This window comes from Brassica napus, chromosome C4 (genome assembly GCF_020379485.1).
Source record: "Brassica napus cultivar Da-Ae chromosome C4, Da-Ae, whole genome shotgun sequence".
Lineage (NCBI taxonomy): Eukaryota > Viridiplantae > Streptophyta > Magnoliopsida > Brassicales > Brassicaceae > Brassica > Brassica napus.
The window spans coordinates 45,727,103-45,743,728 of NC_063447.1; the positions used below are offsets into that span (position 1 = coordinate 45,727,103).

The window sequence follows — 16,626 nt, forward strand, 5'->3', positions numbered from 1 at the left end:
TTTTTATTCAATTACAGAGTACAAAATAGAATACCATTAGAATATTTTTATTATAAACTCTATTTTAGAGTGGAAAATAGAGTGGAGTTGGATATGCTCTTAGAGGTCTCATCCTAGACATCATTCATCAGATTACTATCGTATGCTCAATTCAAGACCTACATATGTTGGTCACAAATTAAGAATGTCTCTTAGTTTTGGTGAAAATTCAATTAAATGTATTATAAACATCTTAAGACACTATTATTGATTCATCCGCTTTCTACAGTTGTATCAGAATATGCATCTGACTCAACTTATAACTCTACAACACATGAGGATTTTATAAAAAGATGGACTTGTCAAATCAGCTACTGGAATCCCATGATGAATAAAACTATAGATGAAGATGAGAACGCTCACAAAAAGAATAAAAAAGGATGCTTGGATTGCAGTTCAAAGTAGGATGACATCACCACCTACATCCAAAGATGAGGATGACTCAGATGTGGGTGCAAAGGAAAAAAAATCTGTGTGGAGCAAAGGCTTTGTCTGAAATTTCCAAATGAGTGAATGAAAACCAGTTTCAAATGTATTCCATGTTGAGAAGAGAATAAGCTAGGAGGTGTGGAATTATCTGAAGAATGCTCATAAAGAAACCTCAAATATGAAGAGATCCAAACTCAGTAAAGTTTATAACAAGGTTTGAGACGAGAAATATAGTCAAGGTCAAAACATAGTCAAACAACAAAGTATCATTTATGTACCATCTGGCAATGTATAGCATCAATTCTTTCACAGAGTTTCAAATTAATGTATGTAGATGAAGGTTCGTTCCGTTATACAAAATGGTAGGTGGCCCAATATGGTAATAGAAAGGCCCATAGTAAAGCCATATTTGATCCGTTATTTTAACCTTTCTTTTATAAATGCTAAGAGGCTGGTCTCGTCCGCTTAACTATCTCTTCGTCGTTCTCATCAAAACCAGTTACCGACTCCTCGTTTCGAAACAGAACCCGACCCGAATCCAAATCAGAATCTTCTCCGTCGCTCCGGCTCGATTCGACGTATAACTTTCAACGGAATTCCACGCCGCCGTGTTCTTCTCTTCGTAACTTGATTGATAATCTCTGAATCGATTCAATTAAGATGGGAAACGGTAATCATCTGATTTTTTTGAGTGGTTTCTAGAATTATCCGGCAGAGAATATGAATAAGATGCTAACAATTGTTTAAATTGTTCAGGTGAAAGAGGAAGATCTAGCAAGAAGATGAAGTATGGTGGCAAGGTTCGTGCTTCCCTTGGAATCATTTTTAATTAGCCTCTTTCTCTCTTTGTCAATGTTAATTCATTCATTGTATGTCAGGATGATCAAAAGATGAAGAACACCCAAAATGAAGAATACTACCTCGGTGATGATGCTGATGAAGATTCTCGTGAAGGTAAAACTTTACTAAGCTTCTAAATATTTGGAAGAGAACGAAGAGACATTATTAATGGTTTCTTTCTTTTTGTAGGTGAAGGAGAGAAGATGAATACTGATTTTAGCAAGTTGGAGTTGAAGCCAGATCATGGCAACAGACCCTTGTGGGCTTGTGCTGATGGAAGGATTTTCCTGGAAACTTTCTCTCCTCTCTACAAGCAGGCTTATGACTTCCTTATCGCCATTGCTGAGCCCGTTTGCAGGTCCTCTCACTCCTCATTTATGATTTTTTGTTATGCATGAATGATTCAAAGGGTTAGGGATGTCATGGGTGGTCTCCAGTGAAAGCCGTTGCTCGTCGTTTATGTCTGTCTTGTGGTGTTGCATGTTTTTGGGTTGATCTTGTTTTGTTGTTTCAGGCCAGAGTCGATGCACGAATATAATTTAACACCTCACTCTCTCTATGCTGCTGTTTCCGTCGGTCTTGAGACGGAAACCATCATATCCGTTTTGAATAAGCTGTCTAAGACTAAGCTGCCCAAGGATATGATTGATTTCATCAATGCTTCTACTGCCAATTACGGGAAAGTGAAGCTGGTTTTGAAAAAGAATCGGTATTTTATTGAATCCCCATTCCCTGATGTAAGTTCACAAGCCTTACCCTCTTTTCTCTGGTCTTGTTTCTCTATTGCTAATTCTTTTCTTTAAAAACGTTGATTCAGGTGCTGAAAAAGCTTGGCAATGATGTTGTTATAAGCAAAGCTAGATTTTATGAGGTATGTTGAACTCTTCCATTTGTTATATCTTTTGTCACCATTCCATCTCAGGTTCTTGGTTTCGTGTGTTTATTCTTTAGTTCTTTGGAGCTCTGTTTCCAGTTGTCACATAAGACTTGATTAATCTTCTTCTTCTTATGGGATTCTTATACCATTGTGTTCTCCACTGTATGTCGAACTAACTTAGATCATTTTTTTTTGCTAGCCATACGGCGGTGATGGATTCACAGTCGGAAAAACAAGCGGTGAACTTGAAGCAGGACATGGGGAGTTGTTGAATGCAGCAGAGTTGGCAGCTGCTGCAGAAGAGAAAGAAACTCACTCGTTTGAGATAGACCCCGCACTGGTAAATTTTCCCCAATGGGCGTCTGAAATGGTGTCTCAATGAGTTTCGTAGTGGTAGGTGATCTTTACTTAACTGGCATTGTTCATACTCTTTTACACTTCATGTGTAGGTTGAGACTGTAAAGCAGCGTTGCTTGCCAAGTGAATTGAATTACCCTATGTTAGAGGAATATGACTTCAGGAACGACAACGTGAGTTAAAAAAAAATACACTTGAGGCCTATTTTTGCCTAACACATGTTCATGATTGTTGAATAACTTGATGATTGTGTCTATCAGGTTAATCCTGATCTTGACATGGAACTGAAGCCCCATGCACAGCCGAGGCCGTACCAGGAAAAAAGTTTGAGCAAAATGTTTGGGAACGGTATAGCTGTCTTCATCTCTTTTGTTTACATACCGCATTTGCTTAACTTGATGGGATATTTATATTTGTATGGTCCCGTGGGCTGTCATACGTTGATTGATCTAGCATTTTGCAGGACGAGCAAGATCTGGGATTATAGTGTTGCCTTGTGGTGCTGGTAAATCTCTAGTTGGTGTTTCTGCAGCTGCTCGTATAAAAAAGAGTTGTCTTTGTTTGGCTACAAATGCTGTTTCGGTGGACCAGTGGGCCTTCCAGTTCAAGCTGTGGTCGACTATAAGAGATGACCAAATATGCCGTTTCACTTCTGATAGTAAAGAACGATTCCGTGGAAATGCTGGTGTTGTTGTGACAACTTATAATATGGTTGCCTTTGGTGGTAAACGATCTGAGGAATCAGAGAAGATCATAGAAGAAATGAGGAACAGAGAGTGGGGGTTGTTGCTCATGGACGAGGTAATCAAATAGTTTTCAGTATGATTTACGGAAAAGTTATATGTGGTTCACTGAGAAGGTGTTTCCAGTGTTTAGCCAAGAATTTATTCCAGAGTGTGTTTTTTTAATAGGTACATGTGGTTCCCGCTCAAATGTTTAGGAAAGTTATCAGTATCACAAAATCTCACTGCAAGCTAGGACTTACAGCCACCCTTGTCAGAGAAGACGAAAAGATTACAGATTTGAACTTCCTCATTGGCCCGAAACTGTATGAAGCCAATTGGCTAGATTTAGTTAAAGGAGGCTTTATTGCAAATGTTCAGTGTGCTGAAGTATGGTGTCCTATGACCAAAGAATTTTTTGCAGAATATCTGAAGAAAGAGAACTCCAAGAAAAAACAGGTTCATGAATATAAGCTTGTTCTCATTTTATAATCCATTAAGTTTATGTGGTCTGGAGGATTAGAAATTTAGAATATAGTAAACATCCATATGATAGGCTCTTTTAGTGTGTAGAGCTAGTAAACCACTTCAGTTGGTCTGACACGTACATATATCTTGTCTTCTAATATCTGCAGGCACTTTATGTAATGAACCCTAACAAGTTCAGAGCCTGTGAGTTTCTTATACGTTTCCATGAACAACAACGCGGGGATAAAATCATTGTCTTTGCAGACAATCTTTTTGCACTTACAGAGTATGCAATGAAACTCCGCAAACCGATGATTTATGGTGCAACCAGGTTCGTTAAAGAACTTGTATTGAAAACACACTTTTGCGTGATTCATTCAATTAATAAACGCTTGTTTTTATCTGTAGCCATATCGAACGAACCAAAATTCTAGAGGCGTTTAAAACCAGTAAAGACGTGAACACCGTCTTCTTGTCAAAGGTATATTAGCATTTTTACATTTCCCTTAACTTGAAACTATAGATATCTGTTTATGTTCACAGAGGAACTTACCAATAATGGATCGGTTTCTTTTTTTGACTTCAGGTTGGTGATAACTCTATAGATATTCCTGAAGCTAATGTGATCATCCAGATTTCGTCACATGCTGGTTCTAGACGTCAAGAGGCTCAGCGTCTGGGTCGTATTCTTAGGGCCAAGGTTTGATCTCTGATATTCTTTTGCTCATGTGTCTCTTCTAGTTTCTTCTTGGTTAGTTGAATCCAAGATAATTAGGTTCTAATTTCAAAAACAGGGTAAAATTGAAGATAGAATGGCTGGTGGAAAAGAAGAGTACAATGCATTCTTCTACTCACTTGTTTCTACAGATACGCAGGTATAAGGACGGACAAAAGTCGCTAGTGTAGTTTGATTTCTTATGATCTCCTGAACGCTAAATCCAATTTTTTTTTTGGCAGGAAATGTATTATTCAACGAAAAGACAGCAGTTCTTGATCGACCAAGGTTACAGCTTTAAAGTTATAACAAGTCTTCCACCTGCTGATGCCGGTTCGAGCTTAAGCTACCACAGTCAAGAAGAACAGTTATCCCTTCTCGCCAAGGTTTGTTCCCTTGTTAGTTGTTATTCTTAAGCAATTTAAAGTCTTTTTATGATTTACTTTTTTTTGAAACTATCTTTTTCACATCAATGTTTCTAAACCGGACAGAAAAGCTTTTAGGTCATGGGTCATTACTGTTTGACCGGATTTAAACCTTTTTCATTGAATTTTATTATAAAATAAATGTTTAAACTAAATCTACATGTTTTTTTATTTATTTTACTAAAGATTTTTACGAAGTTTTAATTATTAAGGTTTTCAATAAAAAATAATCTTCAAACAAAAAAATACAAACCGAGAAAACAAACACAAAATCAGTATTTTAACTTAAATTGTTTTGTTATTGAATTACAAAAATTCAGAAGAACAAATCAAATATAGTGAGAAGGGTAAAAGTTTTTATTTGTGACAGCGTCCATTTTCTTAATTTCTGTTATATTGGTTTAATACAAAAAATAGCTAATAGAATTTTTTCCGGTGGTGGATTACAAACAACCCCTGTATTTATTCACTCAACTCAGATATGTTTTTGGTTTAACTTGGTTCAACCGGAATTAAAAACACTGATCCACACAGGTGTTGAATGCTGGAGACGACTTGGTTGGTTTAGAGCAACTGGAAGAAGACACAGACGGAATGGCCCTGCAAGCGGCGAGACGGAGGAAGGGACTGATGAGTGAAATGTCGGGTGCAAAAGGATTTGTTTACCAGGAATTCAACTCTGGCCGTCACAAATCTTCTGGTCAACAATCCAGGAAGCCTAAAGATCCTACAAAACGACACCAACTCTTCAAGAAACGTTTTGTGTAACACACAAGGTAAACCAAGAAAAGGTTTCAGAGCCCTCTTGTTCGCTGGCGTTTAGTTTATTTTTGAGTTGTCATAAGCAATTTTAACTTTTTGGAGAATTTCTCTTCAGAACTTACTTTGTACTTAATAATCCTATATGTAGTGGATTTTTTTGTGGCAGTTGGTTTCTTTCCTTTTTAAAGTAGAAGTGTTACTGACAAACAAATAGGTAAAGTGTTAACAGTAAAAGAAGAAAGACATTATCATGAAACTTGGACATGTTTAGTGTTTTTAGCACAGAAGCTAAAATGGACAAGTAATCAAAAGATGCATCTTAAAAATATTTTATAAATTATTCTTTTATTTCAAAGTTAGCATAGCATAATTATTTCAAAAAGTAAAAACCCTATTTTCTCTCTCGCTTAAAGCCGGCGCATCTAGTGCTGAAACCCTAATCCGGCGGCCGTCGTCTCTCGCGGTCGCCGGAGCTAGTCCTTAAAGTTGTGTCCCTGTCTTCTCTTCGTTTGTGTCCATGTTTTGTCTTTGTTTATGTCCTTCTTCCTTCTCTGAGATTTGTCTCCTCTACCTGGAACACTGCAGAGTAGTGTGAAGAGCCCATGTTTTGTTAGATCCGTTGAACCTTCGCTAGATCTGGGTGCGTGGAAGGATGGTTGTGGGTGGTTTATCCGTTTGCGACCCTGATCGAGGTAAAAGTTTCATGCTTTGGTGGCTCCCCTGTGTCTTCAGCCTGTTCGAGTGGTGTTGTGACAGTTTGAAAGGGTTTGAATCCAGTTATTCTCTCTGGTTTTTAGAGTGTGGCTTAGTTGGTCTTTGATTTAGCAACGGTTAGCAGTAACGTGGTGGTGTGTGATGAGCAGGTGAAGATTGTGGTCCTTGTGATGAAGTTGGTTTCTGGTTACCTTTTCATCTCAGGTTGGAAGTGGTCATCTTTTCTCCCTTTTTATAAGTGTTATTCCTGGTATACTTTTACTCTCTGTTTGCCCTCGGTGGCTTCTTGTAGTGAAGCAATATAATGAGGCTGAGGTGCGAAAGCTTCCAGATGAAGATGCGTTTGAGTGGAGGCTTCCTTCTATTGATGTTTCTTCATGGTTTCTGCCTTGGTACATGCGTAGTGGTTTGTTGGTTGTCATCGTGAACATGAGGTTCAGATGAGATCGTTGTTGTTTGGGTGTTGTCATCGTGAACTTGTGGTTCAGGTGACAGGTGAGGTCTTTGCTCTTCATGAAGAAGTCTACTATGTTACGGCTATCTTGCTTACTTCATTGCAAGACTTCCGGCTAGTCATCATCTTTTTAAGTTCTTACTCTTGTATCTTTGGAGTGTTTTGTTCGGTTCTTTTAAGGAGTGTTAGGATATGTTCTATGTTTCTGTGTTGGTATGTAGCCCGGGTGTTTTGGGTTTAGTTTCCGGGGAAGTGTATGTTTTCTGCCGGCTCTAGTGTTTCAACTTTGTATCCTTCCATTGCTATCAATGAAAATCAAATGGAAAAAAAAAAAGCATAGCATAATTATTTTATTTCAGAATTCCAAAGTAGCAAAAACTATGGTAAAACAAAGAGAAATGAAAAAAGTCATGAGGAAAGACTCCATCTTGATCGTCTCCTCTATTTCACCATAATTAAAAATATACACGTCAAACTCTTAAAACATAGCATCAGGCCAGGTTCAAAGTATATCTGGGCCATGTACAAGCTCAATTTTGTAAATTAGAAAAATATTAAGAAAACCGGGTCTGTATAGCATGAATAACAACGAAGTTTTTTTATAAAAAGTTCAAAAACTTTATTGTTGATATCAAAGATTGTGTATTTTGGGTGTTCTATATATTTGGCAAAACGGCATCTAGAGGTGATATGTGAAAAACGAGTTCAAGAAAACTGCATAATTTGCAAGACTCGATAATCAGCTCACAAGGCACAACCATAACAATATGTATTCAGTAAAAAACATACAATTAGTTTATTCTTTACTTTGTGGGTGAAAACAAGAGAAAAAAGTTGTATACACAAATTTTTATTAAATAGGAATATAAGTTTTTGTTTAAATTAGCCAGTATTCTATAAATTTGAAACGATGACCAAGAAATAGAAAGTAACTTTTGAAATGTATGTGCATATATATACATTTGAGGCTCGTCTGCATTCGTGGAAGAAGTTGGTAAGATACTCTTTCAAGCTCACACAACGACAAAAATATAATTAATTATAAGATAAAACGAATATATATTAAGGTTATTCCCACGCTGGAGGAATATTATTTTCTTATTTATTTTTCAATTTCTATTTCATATGTACACGATACCATCTTTGTATTTTTATTAGCTAAACCTATAAAAGTCCATGTAGGTAGTAGCACTTTGACCGCTTTTTCAATGACATTTATTAAATTTCTGCATACATTAAGTTCTCACTGGTTGATATTCTCTCTATCTATTTCTTTCTAGGATAAATAAGTATTTCACAAAATTTTAAAATGTCAACCACCCATTGGTTGCAGATAATTAATTATTATGAAAAGAGAAAAAGAAGCCATCACCAAGAAGGTAAGTTGAATTAATCATGAAACTTAATTTTGTATAAAAAGTTGACAATTGTTCTCTCACTATGCTTCTCAATTGAAAAGCCAAACACAAGAAGAAAAATATACATAACTATTTCTTTTTATGCATGTATACTGATGATATATAGTACATGTTAGTATGTTACCGATCTTCGATACATTACACTATACTCACTTTTGAAAAGAAAATATTAAAAATGTGCAGCATTTGACTTAAAAGTAGACATCATATATAGTTCTATAGTTTACTCACTAGTAAATTGTACTATAAGAGATTTTTGGTATTTTATCGACAGAAAATCGATGTACGTAAATTATGCAATTTACATTTTAGTTATTTTGTGTCACCCTTTGGCCTTTACTCTAGTCAAGTGGAGCATAACAGAGAGAACAAATAAAGAATTTTCCGTAAAGAAGGACCCGATTGAAGCTCAAATCATCATCACTTCCTTTAAGATCACAATTCACAGAAAGTTATGAGATTCTTCCTTTTCTTCTATATACTGTATACTTTACTGATAAACAGTGTTTTTGTCCATTTCTAATTTTGGTTTTAAGTTGTTTATCGAGTCATAGTATATGTTTTTGAATCTTTTAGTCTTTTACAGAATATCACTAGGTATTAGGTTGATTTAAAATAGAATGTGTCGAATTAGATGCAAATGAGCATTAAAAAATATACAACTATGCATATACGTCAGAAATTTAGCAATATATGAGGAACTTCGCACCAATAGATGCCTCTCAAATTTCGACACATGATAGATAATTGAGTTAGCTTTCCAATGCCATCAGTTTTAGGTCGATCATCGGTTAGATGAAACGTTATGTGTGTTTTATTGAAGATTGGTTTGTCTGTCGGTTTAAAACGAGTAAAAGATTTTTTTTGATTTTCCATATTTTCAGTTTAGTATAATCCATAATTCGATCCTAGTGTGAATTAGACCTATATCTCTTGCTTTCATCCACTGTTTAGGCTACATTTTTTCATTAGACTTAATGGTTTTTGGAGATTTGAGGAGACAAATCTATAATTTTGGAGAAGATTTATCAACCCCATCTATGATTTCTAATTTCATTATGCATTATTCATCATCTCTATGTGTTTCTTCTACCATGTCTGAGTAGTTCATTAATTAGGTTTTGGGTTTCAAGGAAACTCGTGGATTTTTTATTATGATTTGCCACAATAAAAGACAATATATCAATTTCTTCATCTAGATTGTTTTTAATACTCAATTGGATTGACAACCTAGTTCTTGATTTTAGGCTGTTTAGCGTATCAAAAGTGTGATTAAATGTCTGAATGATCCTAGAATCTGATGTTAGGGAGTTTTGTGAATCTATCAAACTTCTCCTTATTGCATGTTATCAGAAATGGAAGTTAGTTTTAAGATTTTAATACATAGGATTTATTATCGCGGATAGTGCATCAACCCGGACAATGCATCAACCTGTGAATCAGGTATCACAACAGCCACTACACATCTTCGCCATACTTCTTTCTAGCATAACAGTCTTTTCTGGCATGTCCCTGCTTCTTGATATCTTATGAATTTGCATGATTTTAGTCATTCATCATTGTACATTTTGATCATATAGACTAGGATTTAGTCATATTTAGGTTGCATTTTGCATACATGAGTCTTTATTAGGGGCTGGAGTGTGCTATGGAGTTCTTGGAGGTGTCTAGAGACATTTCTGGTGCAAAAGGGTGAAAAATGAACATGGATGAAAGTCTTAAAGATATCTTCTGTTGCTAATATTTTGGGAAGACATAGTAAATTGAGTTAGATTTCTAATGGAAGTGGTTTCAAGTCATTTGAAGCTGTATTGGAGGAGTTATGATTGATTTACTAGAGGCATATCAACCATGGTCGAACCCGGGTAGACCACCGCGGGTTCCCTTACCCGCGCGGGCGAAGAAGGCTGGACGACAGAAGCTGACGCGGGTAGACCAGTGCAGGTTGGACGATCCGCGCGGACGACCCAGCGCGGGTTGGATGACCCGCGCGGACGACCCAGGACGACCCAGCACGTGTAGACCAACGCGGGTTGGGCGACCCGACCTCTACCCGGAGCGCTTTTTCTCTTGGTCGAATTTTAGTGTTTTTAAAGGGCTTTTTAGACTTTTTAATGGAAACCATTAGGTTTTCTAGGATTGTATAAATACCCTTGTTATCCCAAAGTTGGGACTTATCTTATGATCTATCAAATCAAAGACCACTTTGGAGGGAAATATCTAATCTTGATCATTATTTTTTGTGATTGCTTGATTGCTTTGATCATTAATCATGTTTAGACTTAGATCAACTAATGATTTAGTGTCTACCATGATAATGAGTGAGTAGTCATCTTTGGATTCATGGGTTAGGATGATTAGGATGATTAAGTGATGATCTAGAATGTTTAGAGTACATTAATATGTTTTCTTGCTTGATTGAGTGATCTTAATGCTAATCTAGAATTGGCCATTTCAGATTAGAAATCTAGACATTTTATTGCCTGAAAGGTGTTCGATGAAATGTCTGAGCCAACTCAACATGCTCTTAACTTACCCTACCAAAGACATTTGATGTTAGGGGAGTTTTGATAGTTGAATGATCTATTCTTAATGTTTGCTTGATTGACACAAACCAAAGACATTTTATGTTTGATCAATGAGAGTAAATGAGCATTTGTCTTGACAAAGAATTTGCTTAGAATTGTTATCTAGACTTAGAGAAATGTGTTGATTGAAACCTTGCTATTTTAGATTGAATCTTAATCATTTGACATCAAATTCCTATACCCATGATTCCTTCTTTATCCATTTGCTTGAAAGTTGCTAGTTAGTTGTGTTAGAACCTTGTTAGCTTGATTGAACCACCTCATCACTTTGATTGCATTTAGCTTAAGTTTGAACTGAATTCTCTCTGCATTAAAACTCTTAGAAATGAATTGACATCTTAAATACTACATGATTTGAATTAGGACCCTTGAAAAGTCCATTTCAAATGTGGCGTCGTTGCCAATTCTAAGTTGATTTTAACATTGAGATTTGGTCCTTACTTGAGACTAAGTCTTATTTTCGTTTTATCTAGTTACTGATTCTCTTTCCTAGCCCTTTTGTATCTCAGGTGCATGAACTTGCAGAGCAGAGCCCCAACAGACCTAGTTTCAAGAGTTGAAGACATTAGAGCACTTGAAAGGGAGATTGCAAGGAGAAGAAGAGAAGAAGTGCAATAAGCTCACTTAGACAGATTGGAGTTTGTGATGGATCAACATCAGAATCAGCCTCAAGATGGAGAGGGCATTGGCCAAGGAGCTACCAACCTTAGGCCACAACACCCACATCCCCCAAGCTAGAGCTATTGGCACACATGATGAGCCCAATATCCATGGGCATAGAGCTGGCATCAGAGCACCAGCTGTGGAAAACAACAACTTTGAGATCAAGTCAAGATTGATAAACATGATCCAGAGCAACAAGTACCATGGTCTTGCCTTGGAGGATCCACTAGACCACTTGGATAACTTTGATAAGCTGTGTGGAACAACAAAGATCAATGGTGTCTCTGAAGATGCATTCAAGCTAAGGTTGTTTCCATTCTCTGTGGGAGACAAAGCTCACACATGGGAGAAGAGCCTTTCAAGAGATTCAATCACCACATGGGATGAGTGCAAGAAAGCTTTCCTCACCAAATTCTTCTCTACTTCAAGAACTGCTAAGCTAAGGAATGAAATCTCTGGATTTCGTCAAAGGAATCTTGAAGGCTTTGGAGAAGCATGGGAAAGGTTCAACAGCTACATCTCTCAATGTCCTCATCATGGCTTCAATATGGAGAGTTTGCTTAGTACTTTCTACAGAGGTGCTTTGCCTAAATTTAGAAGCCAACTTGATACTGCTAGCAATGGTTTCTTCTTGAGGAAAACTGAAGCAGATGCTTTGGAGCTTGTAGAGAATATGGCTAAGAGTGATTCAGTCTACAGTGATGAGCATGATAAAAGCAACAGAGGCAGTGGAGGTGATGATACAAACACAAAGAGAGAGTTGAAGGATCTACAAGATAAGATGGATTTGCTTCTTTCGGATAGAGCCAAACAAGAGAAAGTAAACTTTATTGGTGAGCAGAAACAAGAGGAGACAGTTGTGGTTCATGAAGTTGATGGTCTAGAAGGTCAAGAAGAGCTATGTTTTGTGAATGCTAATGGGACATGGTACAAGAAGGAGCCGAACTTTCAGTACAACAACTACCAACAAAAACCCTTCTACAACAACCAACAAGGTGGTTACAAAGCTAAGAAAAACTACTCTCAAGGCTTCTCCTCCAACAGAATTCGGTCTACACAAGGCAAAGCCGGATCTTCTACTTCTGCTCCACAAGAGAGTAGCACTGATGCAATGTTGAAACAGATCTTGGAGTCTCAAACTAGAAGTGAGAAGCACATTGAATATGAGCTGAAGAACCTTCACACCAAAGTTGATGGAAGCTACAATGACCTCAACAACAATTTCCTACAACTCTCCTCTCACTTCAAGGCTTTGGAGAATCAGTTTGCCTCTATGCCTTCAACCTCCAAGCGCCCAATGGGATCTCTACCAGGAAAATCAGAGCAAAATTCCACAGAGTATTGCAATGTTATCCTCTCTACTACTTCTTCTGAGATTGAGTTGAGTGATCATGAGAAAGAGGTGGATCAAATTGACAGCTTTTTGTATGGAATAGAATTTTTTCCCAGGCTGCAGCACAGATTGTGGATAAGACTGAACACAAGGCTATGGAGAGGGTAAAGGCACAAGCTGAACTGAAGGTTGCAGCAGAAAATCTGAAGAGAGATGAGCACAAGGCTGAGAATCAAGTTGAAAGAGAGGCTGTGCAGAGGCTAAAGGAAGTAAAGTTGAAAGGAACCACTGAGGTTGAGCAGTCACCTTATGATAAGTTCCCATTTCCACAAAGGGTCCTCACCAAAGCTCAAAAGAAGGTGATCTCCAAGTTCAGAAAGGACATGAGTGCTGTAGGAGTTAAGCTTCCAGAGATCTCACATATGCGTGATGCTCATGTACAAATGATGCTCATCAGGGACATTCTAGCTCACAAAGAAGAAGTAGCAGAGCTTCTAGACATCTCTACTATGCAGCTTGATCCACCAGTCACACCAAAGTCCCTTCCCAAACTAGAAACCCAAGGGAAGTTCACCTTGTCTTGCTCCCTTGGTAAGTTCACACTTGATGATGCTCTTGTTTATTCTGGTGCAAGTGTGAATGTGATCTCAATGGAGATGGTGAAGAGTCTTGGGATTGAAAACTTGAAACCAAACACATCCTTACTAATGTTTGGGGACTCCTCTTTTACAACTCCAATTGGTCTCATCAAGGACTTTCCTTTGAAGATTGGAGCTTGCACCATTCCTATTGACCTCATTGTTTTAAAGATGGCAATTGGGAAGAGAGTCCCATTGATCCTTGAAACACCATTTATCACAACAGTAGGAGCTTGCATTGACTTTGCCAACAAGAAGGTCACACTACTCAATATGAACAAAGTTGTCTCCTACCCAATCAAGTCTCCAATGATGAATGTTGAGTACTGTGGAACCATCACTTGTGGAGAACCTTCCATTGAAAAGATTAAGGATGAAATGGTTGTTAGTGGAAAAGAAGGTCTTGATGGAGAGTCCTCTAAAGAAATGTGTGATGAGCACTTGGAAAGTACTACAAAGGAGGAGGTGAGTAGAGCCACAAAGACTGCTCAGGACAAGAAGAAGATGATGAAAGAACCTCACCCTCCACCTCTTGATATGATGCCACACACTCTCACTCTTCACCCAATGAAGTTCAAGGATGGAGCTATTGAGTACAAGATCAAATGCAAGGGAAAGTCTACACCATTCTTAAGTGCAAAGGCCATCATCACTCCACAGCTCCAAGATGATCCAATCAAGCTTCAAGAGCTTCTCTCTCAAGTCCTCACCATCACTCTTGAAAGTCGGAAGGATCCTCCTTCTCCACTCTCCGCTTGAGGTACCACTCCAACCTTTTCATTGTATATACCAGTTTTTCTTTGCATTTATTTTTTCTTTTGGGTATCTCTTTCAACTTACTAACACAGAGACTGTGTGAACTAAGTCTGGAGGAGGTATCAAGTATTTGATCATGTTTGCTTTGATGATATTGCATTGAGTCTTGCATTGTACATACATATTTGCATAAAACAACCAAATTTTTTTGAAAAACACAAAAGAAGCATGTAGTTGCATCATTTGCATCTTAGGATTGAGTCTAGAGCATATAGGTTGCATTCATGAATAGGGAGAAACCTTGTAAAGAACACATGTCTAGAACTCAAAGTGACACCCTAGTTAAACATATCAAGTAGCCTAAGCATCCCTTGAAAGCCTTGCATGCTTCGAGCCTTGAAAACTCTTCTTGAAACTTGTTTGCTTGCTTGATATTGGCATTGTTTTTAAAATCAGCTCCAAACTGAACTTGACTTGAATGAACTTAATCTCTCTTGCATATAGGCACTTGCATACTTGATCATGGATCTCATACACATTTGGGTTATCTTATTCCATTATACCACTTTTTGTTAACTCAAATGGCACTCCATACCCTACAACCCTAGCCATTCTTTGAGACCAAACATTGATTTGCATGAGTGAGGCGACATAGATTTGTTCTCATCTCTTGCTAGCATAATGAGCTAGCATTTGGGGATGGTGAGTGGGTTTGTGTATTTTAAATATTAATATTTTGGGTTTGGGGAGTGAGAAAGATGAACAAAGTGTCATGGGAAAAGAAAAAAAAAATCCTAGGGACAAAAGGAAAGAAGGAAGCTCTAGATTGTGTACAAAACAACCTTCTCCCTTATAATAAAAAAAAAAGAGAAAAGAAAAGAGAATCAATGAGAAGGTGGGAAGGGAAATGAGAAAGAGTTAGAGCTAAGTGTTGTAAAAAGTGAATAAAAGTCCCTAGTTGGTTGAATCTAAAGAAAAAGAGAGTTGTTCATTGGGTGAGTGATGTGAGTGGGTGCTATTTCGGCTTTAGGATGGGGATGAAAAGGGTAAAGCTTGTAATCACTTAGGAAAAAGGTAGAACGATGAGAATGGATTTATGTATGCATGAATTGCTTCTAGTCTTAGATAAATTTTGCATAATGATCAAGCTCCTTGTTCTTGAGTGATAACCACCTTGAAATGATGCATTTGAACCCTCTTCTTCATTCACATTAGACCATTTACTTACCTAGCCAAATGATTGAGATCATGTGCCCATTTGTGAGAATTCACCTTGTGTGTGTTTGTGTGTGTGAATCAATGCGAGGGCTGGTTAAAAGAACTTGTTGGTTGATAAGCATTGCAACTTGTGTAGAGGTTTAAGAGTTTTGACAGGCCTAGAGAAGCTAGAGTACAATAAGAGAGTTTGCTCATGATTTTTGCTATGTTTCTTTAGGATGTCAAGTTGAGTGCTAGAAAGTGTTTCTTTTGGTTATAAGCTCTCATCTTTATATATTTTCTTCTTGATTTTTTGAAAAGTTTACTTGAGGACAAGTAAAGGACTAGTGTGGGGGAGTTGATATCTTATGAATTTGCATGATTTTAGTCATTCATCATTGTACATTTTGATCATATAGACTAGGATTTAGTCATCTTTAGGTTGCATTTTGCATACATGAGTCTTTATTAGGGGCTGGAGTGTGCTATGGAGTTCTTGGAGGTGTTTAGAGACATTTCTGGTGTAAAAGGGTGAAAGATGAACATGGATGGAAGTTTTAAAGATATCTTCTGTTGCTAATATTTTTGGAAGACATATTAAATTGAGTTAGTTTCTAATGGAAGTGGTTTCAAGTAATTTGAAGCTGTATTGGAGGAGTTATGATCGATTTACTAGAGGCATATCAACCCTGGTCGAACCCTGGTAGACCACTGCGGGTTCCCTTACCCGCGCGGGCAAAGAAAGCTGGACGACAGAAGCCGACGCCCTACCAGCACGGGTTGGACGACCCGCGCGGACGACCCAGGACGACCCAGCGCGGGTAGACCAGAGCGGGTTGGGCGACTCGACCTCTACCAGGGGCGCTTTTTCTCTTGGTCGAATTTTAGTGTTTTTAAAGGGCTTTTTAGATTTTTTAATGAAAATCATTATGTTTTCTAGGGATTGTATAAATACCCTTGTTATCCCAAAGTTGAGACTTATCTTATGATCTATCAAATCAAAGACCACTTTGGAGTGAAGGATCTAATCTTGATCATTATCTTTTGTGATTGCTTGATTGCTTTGATCATTAATCATGTTTAGACTTAGATCAACTAATGATTTAGTGTCTACCATGATAATGAGTGAGTAGTCATCTTTGGATTCATGGATTAGGATGATTAGGATGATTAAGTGATGATCTAGAATATTTAGAGTAGATTAATATGTTTTCTTGCTTGGTTGAGTGAT

General features: G+C 37.5%; 2 protein-coding genes and 1 non-coding gene across 5 annotated transcripts; 2 read left to right on the forward strand and 1 right to left on the reverse strand.

The window, feature by feature from the left end:
* The first annotated feature begins 907 nt into the window (after positions 1-907).
* On the forward strand, positions 908-7,155 carry LOC106432918 (general transcription and DNA repair factor IIH helicase subunit XPB1). 3 transcript variants are annotated; one of them, XR_007322784.1, is made up of 18 exons: positions 908-1,138; positions 1,225-1,268; positions 1,347-1,422; positions 1,498-1,666; positions 1,823-2,045; positions 2,126-2,179; positions 2,385-2,525; positions 2,635-2,715; positions 2,803-2,890; positions 3,006-3,343; positions 3,454-3,723; positions 3,900-4,063; positions 4,141-4,213; positions 4,319-4,432; positions 4,527-4,607; positions 4,690-4,833; positions 5,407-6,399; positions 6,498-7,155. XR_007322784.1 is itself a non-coding variant. In XM_013873764.3 (17 exons), the coding sequence occupies exons 1-17, from the start codon at positions 1,129-1,131 to the stop codon at positions 5,638-5,640; spliced, it is 2,304 nt and encodes a 767-aa protein (XP_013729218.1). In that variant the 5' UTR covers positions 908-1,128; the 3' UTR covers positions 5,641-7,155. The 3 variants fall into 3 exon arrangements, 1 of the variants encoding a protein (XP_013729218.1); XR_007322785.1 differs by having other exon boundaries at positions 5,407-6,326; XM_013873764.3 differs by having other exon boundaries at positions 5,407-7,155.
* A 4,326-nt stretch (positions 7,156-11,481) lies between these two features.
* Positions 11,482-14,201, forward strand: LOC106432902. The gene is made up of 4 exons (XM_048755930.1): positions 11,482-12,422; positions 12,516-12,873; positions 12,921-13,421; positions 13,470-14,201. Exons 1-4 carry the CDS (start codon positions 11,482-11,484, stop codon positions 14,199-14,201), a joined length of 2,532 nt encoding a protein of 843 aa, XP_048611887.1.
* LOC125586603 lies at positions 11,908-12,014 on the reverse strand. Its single transcript, XR_007323140.1, has one exon. It is a non-coding gene; the product is annotated as a small nucleolar RNA R71 (small nucleolar RNA).
* Positions 14,202-16,626: the final 2,425 nt, after the last annotated feature.